At 40.7% G+C, this 11,313-nt stretch overlaps 1 protein-coding gene across 3 annotated transcripts; it reads right to left on the bottom strand.

Annotated features, from left to right (window-relative positions):
• Positions 1 to 47: 47 nt before the first annotated feature.
• Positions 48 to 3,877, bottom strand: adi1 (acireductone dioxygenase 1). 3 transcript variants are annotated; one of them, XM_038967057.1, is made up of 4 exons: positions 3,680 to 3,877; positions 3,007 to 3,126; positions 2,675 to 2,854; positions 48 to 491 (listed from the first exon to the last, which is right to left on the bottom strand). In XM_038967057.1, the coding sequence occupies exons 1-4, from the start codon at positions 3,803 to 3,805 to the stop codon at positions 375 to 377; spliced, it is 543 nt and encodes a 180-aa protein (XP_038822985.1). In that variant the 5' UTR covers positions 3,806 to 3,877; the 3' UTR covers positions 48 to 374. The 3 variants fall into 3 exon arrangements, 1 of the variants encoding a protein (XP_038822985.1); XR_005472669.1 differs by having other exon boundaries at positions 377 to 491; positions 2,496 to 2,854; XR_005472668.1 differs by having other exon boundaries at positions 386 to 491; positions 2,487 to 2,854.
• Positions 3,878 to 11,313: the final 7,436 nt, after the last annotated feature.

Here is an 11,313-nt window from a genome sequence, read left to right as displayed (position 1 = left end):
TTGTGACGATCAATTACTTTAGAAGAATGAAAAGTTAGACAACTAAATGATTGAAGAGTGATTTAATGTGATAGCTTACTGGCATTTTAGCTCAGTGTAGGTAACAAACAGCTTACTAGACTGATGTAGTGTTACAAAAATAGAATGCGACCTTGAGTGGCGCAATACAATATAAGGACAAAATCATAAAGTGGTGTGTTAATTAGTATAATTGCAGGCACTGCATGGGTTTAAATACCTGATAATACAAAAGCCTTTGTCATGAGTCTTTGATTATCCAACTCCACTAAATTGGTTCCTAGAAGATTGGTTGGCCATAGAAATTGTGTAATTCTATGGACACTGCATCCATTCAGTACCACCTGTTGCTCGTCTTAAGCACATTGGAGAGCGCTCACATACTTCTGGCGAATATCAAACTCATCTGCTGGACGATTGTAGGCTTTCCATACAGGCTCCCCCACGAACAGTCTCATGGCTTGAGTGTAGTTCTGTAAAATGCATGACGAAAAACAATCAACATTTTATTTGAAATGTAAAAATCTTACTTTTGACTTGGACATGCAGTATGGCTCTAGACCTAAACATTCTCATAGGTCAACTGCGTGCATATCCTATCCTAACCACATGACCTGATGGAAGACATTGAGGGAGTTTGATTAAGCTGAGCTGGGGTGCACCGGTCTACAATGCCTTCAGAAAGTATACACACCCCTCAACTTTTTCCAGAGATTGTCACTGGCCTACACACAAAATACCCCACAATGTAAATTCCATTGTTTCTAGAATGTACAAGTTAATTAAACAAAAAGCTTGAGTAAGTATTCAACCCCTTTTATGGCAAGCCCAAATAAAGTTCAGCAGTAAAAATTTCCTTAAGTCAGAAGTTGCATGGACTCACTGTGCAATAGTGTTTAACATGATTTTTCAATGACTACCTCATCTCTGTACCCCACACATACAATTATCTGTAAGGTCCCCCAGTCGAGCAGTGAATTACAAACAGATTCAACCACAAGATCAGGGAGGTGTTCCAATGCCTCGCAAAGGGCACCTATTGGTAGATGGGTAAAAATAAATCAATACACCAAGTCACTACAAAGATACAGGCGTCCTTGCTAACTCAGTTGCCGGAGAGGAAGGAAACCGCTCAAGGATTTCATCATGAGGCCAATGGTGACTTTAAAACAGTTAGTTTAATGGCTGTGATAAGAGAACTGAGGATGGATCAACAACATATTATAGTTACTCCACAATACTAACCAAAATGACAGAGTGAAAAGGAGGAAGGAATACAAATATTTGTTTGCAATAAGGCACTAAAGAAAAACTGCTAAAAATGTGGCAAAGAAATTAATGCTTTGTATTCAGGACAAAGTTATGTTTGGGGCAAATCCAACATTACTAAGTACCACTTCATATTTTCAAACATGGTGGAAGCTGCATCATGTTATGGGTATGCTTGTCATGGGCAAGGACTAGGGAGTTTTTTAGGATACAAAGAAATGGAATAAAGCTAAGCACTGGCAAAATCCTAGAGGAAAACCTGGTTGAGTCTGCTTTCCGGGAGACAAACTCATCTTTCAGCAGGACAATAACCTAAGGCCAAATCAACACTGGAGTTGCTTACCAAGATGACATTGAATTTTCCTGCTACAGTTTTGACTTAAATAGGCTTGGAAATCTATGGCAAGACTTGAAAATGGATGTCTAGCAAGGATCAACAACCAACTTGGCAGAGCTTGAATAATTTTTTTAAGAACGTACAAATATTGTACAATCCAGGTTTGCAAAGCTCTTAGACTTACCCATAAAGACTCACAGCTGTAATTGTTGCCAAAGGTGATTCTAACATTTATTGAATACTTATGTAAATAAGATATTTCTGTATTTTATTTAAGAAATGTGCAAATATTTCTTAAAACATGTTTTCAATTTGTCATTATGGGGTATTGTGTGTAGATGGGTGAAAAAAAGAAATAATTAATCAATTTGGAATTCAAGCAGTAACAAAAACATAAGTCAAGGGGGTATGAATGCTTTCTGAAGGCACTGTATGGCCAGTGATATCAACAGGAAAAAGCAGTGAGGGAGCCACCCATCCCATGAGAGTGAATGTCATTCTAGTGCACTCCACTGCTTGCTATGAATTATATCTGATGGTGTTTGCATGTTTAGGTAAAAAGACAAATAATGTCCTGTTTGGAACACCGGGCGGATTCGATTGCGCTGAGTACCGGTCTGTGGCCCGTGACGTGAAAAAGCAAAAGCGGTGAGGGACGAGGGCCCTTCACAATTGGAACAGTAATCTGCACCGCTCGGTCATGTTGTCAACAAGGCAGCATGGTGCTTCATTCAGAAACATATTTTTTCCCCCCATCAAATATAGGTTCAAGTTTTCATTAGGAAGGTAGATATAGCATTTTTATCAAAAGCAATCACTTCTGCATGTGAAAACACAGATTCCTACTCATTAATCCACGTACTTAACCTACGTCACTTAACCATCAGCCACGAGCGGGGCACCTGGCTCACGCCTGGGAGGAAGCCTGGTTCCAAAACTAATGCAATCGCTTTTCGCCTTCTACCAGGGCAACCCGGGCCAGATAATCGAATCCCCTCCATGTTGGACAGTTTTACTGTAGGTGTTGTAAACAGCCAAATGGAGCCATACGGTCTCAGTCAGAGTGAATCTGTGGTAGATGCCTGCAGGCAGAGTGATCAGGTCTCCCTTGGTCATGGCGATGCGGATCCAGCGGTCCTCTCTGTCCCTCACGTCAAAGTAGGCCCTGCCATCTAGGATGTAGCGGATCTCATCATCCAGGTGGAGGTGCTCCTCAAAAAACATCTTCAGCTTGGGACAAGAGTACACAAATGGCAGGACACTTTTATAAAGTGTATCATTATAACAAGTCTAATATTGGGATACAGAATACCAAGTGAAAGAATTGTAATCTGACTCTGAGCACCCTCAAATGTGTTCTTGTCACTGTACGCAGGTATTACCTTGTCTTCGTAGTTAGGTAGTTTGTCCTTGTCGATAGTGATGATGTCGGAGTAGGAGTAGCCTCTGTCTTTACGGATCTTTTCCAGCGCAGGGTCTGTTTCATAAATATCAGCATCTAACTGGAAGACATGGACAGTACAGAATCAACCAGTCTGTCTCTAGTCTCATACAATGTTATGAAATTCAAAAATTTTATTTTATGAATTCCAATTTTTTGTGGCTAACATTAGCTAGGCTACGAGTTAGGTTAAATGGTTAAGGTTAGATTACATGCTAAGTAGTTGCAAATGAGCTAAAACGCTAAGGCTGTCGTTGATGAGATTCGAACACGCAACCTTTGGATTGCTAGATGTTCGCGTTATAAGCCTACCCATCCACCTTACTTTCATTTTGGCCTAAGTAACCTGTTTTATGTAACTATACCAAACGTAAAATATACTAATTTGAACGTCCCGGAATAACGTTTACTATGTTACGTCTATGAGACCAGGCTGGCGACAGACGCTACTGTTATGCAATCCAATTTAACCAGCATTCACAGACGTGTATGACACTAACGTTAACTAACGAAGTAGATAACGTAACCAGCTTAACGTTGACAACTTTTTCTTGATACCTGAAGTTACCAAGTTGTTATCCCGCCTTGCTCGCTAGTTAGCTAACTAACGTTACCTTCCAAGAGAAAACCCCAATATTTTCTAACTCCTTCAAAGACACAGGTTCGTTTGGGTTTAGTTTATGTGGCATCCTATGATCTTCGTCAGAATCGTCCATGAACCAAGCCTCAACCGACGCCATGGTATAGCACTGAATAAATGTTAAAACAAAGATTATTATTCTTGTTCTTCTATGATGTAATGGCGGTCCGCAAAGGTTAAAGTTGCATTCTGCCACCTACTGTGCTGGAGTGTGTGGTCAATGACGGTTTACAACATTAGCTCCACATAAATCCTGCTACCTAACTCAGTACTTCTGAGAAAATAAAAATAAATACCCCTACTAGCTTCTAATAGATCCCATCCCTAAAGAGAAATGTGTAGGTAGCTAAGTAAGAACATGCACGTCATAAAAACACAAACGATGACGTCGCTTTGGAATGGTAATGAGGATTCAAAATAAAAGTCCGCATTTCAACTCATTGCAATGTCAATAACTAATTCAACATATGTTTCAGTAGTCTGTTAGAGCAGTGATTGAGGAGGGACATCCTGAGTTGAACCAGCAACCCTTGACTTTGTTGTCAAAGATCATACTTTCAACTACCTCATCAGAACATTGGAACAAAAGTGGGAGCACTTGTATTGTCTATCCCACTGAATATCCCATTACAAATAAATCAGTAGTAGGCTACCATAAGAGGATGAATTCACTTAAAGGTCCAATGCAGCCGTTTTTTTTATCTCAATATCAAATCATTTCTGGGTAACAATGAAGTGCCTTATTGTGATTGTTTTCAATTAAAATGGTAAAAAAGAAACAAAAATAGCTTCTTTGCAAAGAGCAATTTCTCAAGCAAGAATTTTGTCAGGACTGTCTGGGAGGGGTCAGAGTGTGGAGAGGAAAACTGAAAACAAGCTGTTATTGGCAGAGAGGTTTGGGACTCTCTTTCTTATTGGTCTATTAACTAATTTAACACATGGTGATGTCAACATTGAAAGACCAAAGCTCCATCCCCCCGAAACAGGCTGAAATTTCAAGGTTGTCTTTTCAAACAGCTCTTACACTAAAAGGGTATTGTCATCATTTTCACAATTTCACAGTATTATTTGTGTATTACAGTATCATTGAGGCAGCAGGTAGCCTAGGGGTTAATAGTGTTTCGCCAGTAACCAAAATGTTGCTGGTTTGAATTCCTGAGGTGAAAAAGGTGAAAAATCTGTTGACATGCGTTTAAAAAAGGCACTTAACCCTAATTGTTCTTGAAAAGAGTGTCTGCTAAATGACTCAAATGTAAATGTTATTCCAACCTCATAGGGTGGAAATACACTGTATACATACACTAAACAAAAACATAAACGCAACAATTTCAAAGATCTTACTAAGTTACAGTTTATATAAGGAAATCAGTCGATTGATATAAATTAATTAGGCCCTAATCTATGGATTTCACATGACTGGAATACACATATGCATATGTTGGTCACAGATACATTTTTTTTTAAACAAAACCAGTCAGTATCTGGTGTGACCACCATTTGCCTCACACATCTCCTTCGCATAGAGTTGATTGTGGCCTGTGGAATGTTGCCTCACTCCCCTTCAATGGCTGTGCGAAGTTGCTGGATATTGGCGGGAACTGGAACACGCTGTCGTACATGTCAACCCAGAGCATCCCAAACATGCTCAGTGGGTAACTGGTGAGTATGCAGGCCATGGAAGAACTGGGACATTTTCAGCTTTCAGGAATTGTCTACTGATCCTTGCGACATGGGACCGTTCATAATCATGCTGAAACATGAGGTGATGGCGGTGGATGAATGGCATGACTATAGGCCTCAGGATGTCGTCACAGTACCTATGTGCATTCAAATTGCCATTAATAAAAATGTGATATTCTTCGTTGTCTGTAGCTTATGCCTGCCCATACCATAACTCCACCGCCACCATAGGGCATTCTGCTCACAATGTTGAAATCAGCAAAAAATGTGTCCACAAAATTTGAGAGAAATACATTTTTTGTGCATATGGAACATTTCTGGGATATTTTATTTAAGCTCATTAAGCATGGACCCAACACTTTAAATGTTAAGTTTATATTTTTGTTTAGTATATATAGAACACTGGGGAATATATATTTTTTATGCACTGGGCCTTTAAATGGGTTTGATGAACCCAATACCTGGGTTTGATGATGAATTGTTGGCACATCTGGGGAGTTTAGTTATATTACGATGTGTATATAACTCGTTTGTTGGCAATCAGTGCCTTCGAACAAACATTGTGGCTGATAACTGGTAAAAGATGCACCGTACTGTATGTAGCCTAGTGGTGCGTGCAAGCTAGCGATGGGTGCATTTGCATGCCTGTTGTAGTTTCACTGTACTATCCACAGCTCCCCACAAGGTGGCGGGCATGTAGTTGACACACACAACATTGCTGTCTTAATAATTATCTGTAGTAGAGGTGATAAAACAGTCGCGATTGTGTGATCCTGTGTTTTCTCATATCAATGATATTTAAATAGGAATTTAGCTGTAGCATGAATCACATGAATTGAAAATGACTCCCTCTTTGTATGCATGCTTCTTGAAGATGCAACACAGGAAATATTGACTACTTGATATATATGACAAACCCAACGCAACAGAATTGTTTTCTACCCGTGTCACCAAAATGTTGTTCTGGAGCAGTCACATACACTCTGTGTGCCAGGTTCATTGCATTACACTAAGATATTGGATCAAACGAAGCTTCTGACGTCATTGATGACGTACTTCTGATACTGTGACACGCATTGGCACACAGCTTCAAAGTTAGCAATGCCTCAGAGTTTCGGTATCACACGTAACATCCCTAGTAAATGCTACAGTATACCTTGCTACAGTCCACAAAAACACTATAGTAAATACTACAGTATAATACCGTCCCTAAAAACATCTGCCTTTAATACTACAGTATACTGCAGTCTGCAAAAACACTACAATAATTACTATAGTATATATACACTACTCTTTTTTTACTACTTTATGTGTACTATAGTAAACTGTAAATACTACAGTATACTACAAGTGAATACTACAGTCAAGTCTGCAGAAACACTAAAGTGGATACTAGAGTATTCCTTCCATAGTATACATTATAGTCTCTTTTTATGTCAGTAGCTTGAAGGTGACTTTGTTGACTTCTCACAAATAGTTCAAATGCAATGCAGTATATACTGTGTGCATAAGGACAATAACTAGGCCTATAAGAATGACAGCTTTTTGGTCCTTTTGTATCTGATATCAATAAGAAAAAAAATAATTGCATCATTATGTAAACTCTGTTGGTGGGATATTTGGTCGGTCATCTTGTATTTGTTCGGTGTGATTTCTATTCACACTGATTATCTAAGACATGTTAGTGTGAGGAAATGAGGGCTACTTTACGTTAGTAACCCACATTAATGTGAATCATATTAACCAACGTGCTGATTCTCTGAAATAAGACCACCATCTCAAGGGTAACTACAGACTGAAAAAATAACAAACCTCCTTCCTTCTACTGGAACTGACCACATGACCTCATCTGGGTGTGGGAAATATGACATTCAATCAAAATATACTTATGATGCCCTCAGCTTGGATAGATCTACTCCATAATACCACATGTTCATATGGGATGACATAATGCGTAGAAAGGAAAGAGGCTGTCAAACAACTGTGTTTTGCATTTCACAATGATTCACTTGGAGTGGCACAGGACAACAGAGGCAAGACCCTTGGATTATCTGTCTTTTTAGGTATCAAGAGCTGCAATGAACTTGATGTCAAAAACAAAACGGGTCGAGACCAAGTAAGAGCACTATGTTGCCACCTGAGAGCATCTCGACAATACAGTGCATTCGGAAAATATTCAGACCCCTTTCTTTTTTACATTTTGTTACGTTACAGCCTTATTCTAGAAAAGGATTACATTATTTCCCCCCCATTAATCTACACACATTACCCCTTAATGAGAAAGCAAAATCAGGTTTTTAGAAATTGTAGCAAATGTATTAACATTTAAATAAATAAATATCACATTTACTTAAGTATTCATACCCTTTACTCAGTACCTTGTTGAAGCACCTTTGGCAGCGATTACAGCCTCGAGTCTTCTTGGGTATGATGCTACAAGCTTCTCACACCTGCATTTGGGGAGTTTCTCCCATTCTTCTCTGCAGATCCTCTCAAGCTCTGTCAGGTTGGATGGGGAGCGTCGCTGCACAGCTATTTTCGGGTCTCTCCAAAGATGTTCAATCGGGTTCAAGTCCGGGCTCTGGCTGGGCCACTCAAGGACAGAGTGGCCCAGAGTGGACCAGCGACTTGTCCCGAAGCCACTCCTGCGTTGTCTTTGCTGTGTGCTTAGAGTCGTTGTCCTGTTGGAAGGTGAACTGTCGCACCAGTCTGACTTCCTGAGCACTCTGGAGCAGGTCTTCATCAAGAATCTCTCTGTACTTTATCACTCCATCTATCACTCCAGTGTTAATCGCTAATTTGTCATTATTTCGCCACTATGGCCTATTTATTGCCTTACCTCCCTAATCTTACTACATTTGCATACACTGTAAATAGATTTTTCTATTGTGTTATTGACTGTTCGTTTGTTTATCCCATGTGTAACTCTGTGATGTTTGTGTCGCACTGCTTTGCTTTATCTTGGCCAGGTCGCAGTTGTAAATGAGAACTTGTTCTCAACTGGCCTACCTGGTTAAATAAAGGTGAAATAAAATAAATAAATAAAACTTTGCTCTTTCCCTCGATCCTGACTAGTCTCCCAGTCCCTACCACTGAAAAATCCTGACAGCATGATGCTGCCACCAACATGCTTCACCGTAGGGATGGTGCCAGGTTTTCACTCGACGTGACGCTTGGCATTCAGGCCAAATTATTCAATCTTGGTTTCATCAGACCAGAGAATCTTGTTTCTAATGGTCTGAGAGTCTTTAGGTGCCTTTTTGCAAACTCCAACCGGGCTGTCATGTGCCTTTTACTGAGGAGTGGCTTCTACCATAAAGACCTGATTGGTGGAGTGCTGCAGAGATGGTTGACCTTCTGGAAGGTTTTCCCATCTCCACAGAGGAACTCTGTCAGGCCTTTCTCCCCCGATTGCTCAGATTGGCCGGGCGGCCAGCTCTAAGAAGAGTCTTGGTGGTTCTAAACTTCTTCCATTTAAGAATGATGGAGGCCACTGTGTTCTTGGAGACCTTCAATTCTGCAGAAATGTTTTGGTACCCTTCCCCAGATCTGTGCCTCAACACAATCCTTTCTTGGAGCTCTATGGACAATTCCTTCGACCTCATGGCTTGGTTTTTGTTCTGACATGCACTCTGAACTGTGGGACCTTATATAGACAGGTGTGTGCCTTTCCAAATCATGTCGAATCAGTTGAATTTACCACAGGTAGACTCCAATCAAGTTGTAGAAACATCTCAAGGATGATCAATGGAAACAGGACGCACCTGAGCTCAATTTCAAGTCTCATAGCAAAGGTTCTGAATTCTTATGTAAATAAGGTATTTCTGTTTGGGTGATCCTCAAATCAAATCAAATCAAATGTATTTATATAGCCCTTCTTACGTCAGCTGATATCTCAAAGTGCTGTACAGAAACCCAGTCTAAAACCCCAAACAGCAAGCAATGCAGGTGTAGAAGCACGGTGGCTAGGAAAAACTCCCTAGAAAGGCCAAAACCTAGAAAGAAACCTAGAGAGGAACCAGGCTATGAGGGGTGGCCGGTCCTCTTCTGGCTGTGCCGGGTGGAGATTATAACAGAACATGGCCAAGATGTTCAAATGTTCATAAATGACCAGCATGGTCAATGTGTGGATTGATGAGGGAAAAATGTATTGAATCCATTTTAGAATAAGGCTGTAATGTAACAAAATGTGGAAATAGCTAAGGGGTCTGAATACTTTCCGAATGCACTGTATAAGCACCATGCAGTGGGTTTCTCTCTCTCTAACTCTCTTTCTTTGTGTGTGTGTGTGCTTGTTCTTTGATTGTGCAAAGCATTACATCAGCACACTACACCCACACAAGTGATGGATACTGTATGTGTGAACAGAAGTGTTTTTGAGGAGAATCAGTGGCCTAACACAGCACAGGAAAAAGTAGAGGATTGGATGGCTATTCCTGTGAAATAATTGTGAAGTAACTGTTCTGTTTTTGTTTTTGTTTTTGTTTCTGCTTAGTGATTAGACAACATTGAGAAATGTACATCACACTGTTATGTCCTCATTGGACTCTTTACCTCTCACCCATTGTAGGCTGTGCTCCAGATCCCACAAGTCCATTTCACATGTCCAACAGCAGTAGAACACCCACGTCGACCTCACAACGATGCCAACCATGCCCATTGACACTGTAAACAATATACTGTACAACACATTTAGCTCAGCAAGCTAATTTAGTTTATTTTTATGTAAGCGGTCTGGGCTGTAAGCTGTCTAACTGCCAAAGTCCTGAAGAACCTGGCAGCCCCAGCCCTCGCTAGCTCAGCAACTGGCAGTGTCTTGGACTGCCTCTGGGGTGGGTTGGAGTGGCTGGCCGTGCTGGACTTTCCCAGCATGGGAGAGAGAAAAGTGGCATGTCACTGGGCACAAACTGGTTGAATCAATGTTGTTTCAAAGTAATTTGAATATTGTGTCCATGGGAACCAGGGCTATCATTCATTTTGATCTACGGTGTCCACAGATTTATAAGTGAAAATGTCGGTCGGAACCGGTACCAGACCTACGCAGATCCCCTAAACAGGTTTTTACTCCTGAAATGTATGCTTGTCATAACAAAGGGGTTGAATACTTACTGACTCAAGACATTTCAGCTTTCCATTTTTATATTAATTTGTAAAAATTCTGAAAAACATAATTCCACTTTGACATTTTGCCTAAGAACAGCCCTTAGCCCTGGTATATTGGCCATATACCACACCCCCTCGTGCCTTATTTCTATTTAGTCTACACATTCTCGTTCTGAACTTCTTACAAAAGTGAGACGGGTGTGACTTTGTGACAATGACCACACGAGCAGCCTATCTGATTTCACAGCTCTACCTCAGACACCACAAAGCACCAGCTATGCGGGTGTCGGCTATCGCTGGTTAACGTGTGATCTGATCTAGGCCTTTTCTGTGCTTTTAAATGGTTGATGACAACTAAACCAAAAATCATAGTTTTTTTGTTGGAATTTGGTTGTGCTTTTAGTTGTAACACATTAGGAATTCAACAAACTTCTGGCTGTCTTTTTGAGTGGGTGAATAAAGGTTGAAATGTCATTGATCAACGTCTCAACCAAATATTACCCACATTTCCATGTTGAAATGACGTGGTATGCCCAGTGGGATAGCTCAGCTGTCAAGAGTGGAGAGGGGAGCCAGCTAACCAGGCAGCGAGCCTCCAAAACAAACAGCTTCAACAGCTAACAACCCCTAGTGACTGCAGCAGAGTAGCTAAATATACACCCATGCTTTAGCCTCCGTCTACACACTGAAAGACTGGGGACAAAGGAAGAGTAAATGAAAAGACCTGGACATGTGACAAAGGACATCATACTGCTGCACCTCTCTCTCCCTGCTGAGCAATGGCTCCTTTCAAACACAAACTTCCTCACCCTTACTCCCTTCCAT

Source organism: Salvelinus namaycush, chromosome 28, assembly GCF_016432855.1.
Source record: "Salvelinus namaycush isolate Seneca chromosome 28, SaNama_1.0, whole genome shotgun sequence".
Classification (NCBI taxonomy): Eukaryota; Metazoa; Chordata; class Actinopteri; order Salmoniformes; family Salmonidae; genus Salvelinus; species Salvelinus namaycush.
The sequence above is the reverse complement of the archived record's forward strand: the minus strand, read 5'-3'. Positions and strand labels throughout refer to the sequence as shown.

Coding starts and splice junctions, on each gene's coding strand:
- adi1 (XM_038967057.1), bottom strand. CDS start 3,805: ATGGCGTCGGTTGAGGCTTGGTTCATGGACGATTCTGACGAAGATCAT. Junction 3,127..3,679: donor TTGGGGTTTTCTCTTGGAAG/GTAACGTTAGTT, acceptor CATGTCTTCCAG/TTAGATGCTGATATTTATGA. Junction 2,855..3,006: donor TACCTAACTACGAAGACAAG/GTAATACCTGCG, acceptor TCTTGTCCCAAG/CTGAAGATGTTTTTTGAGGA.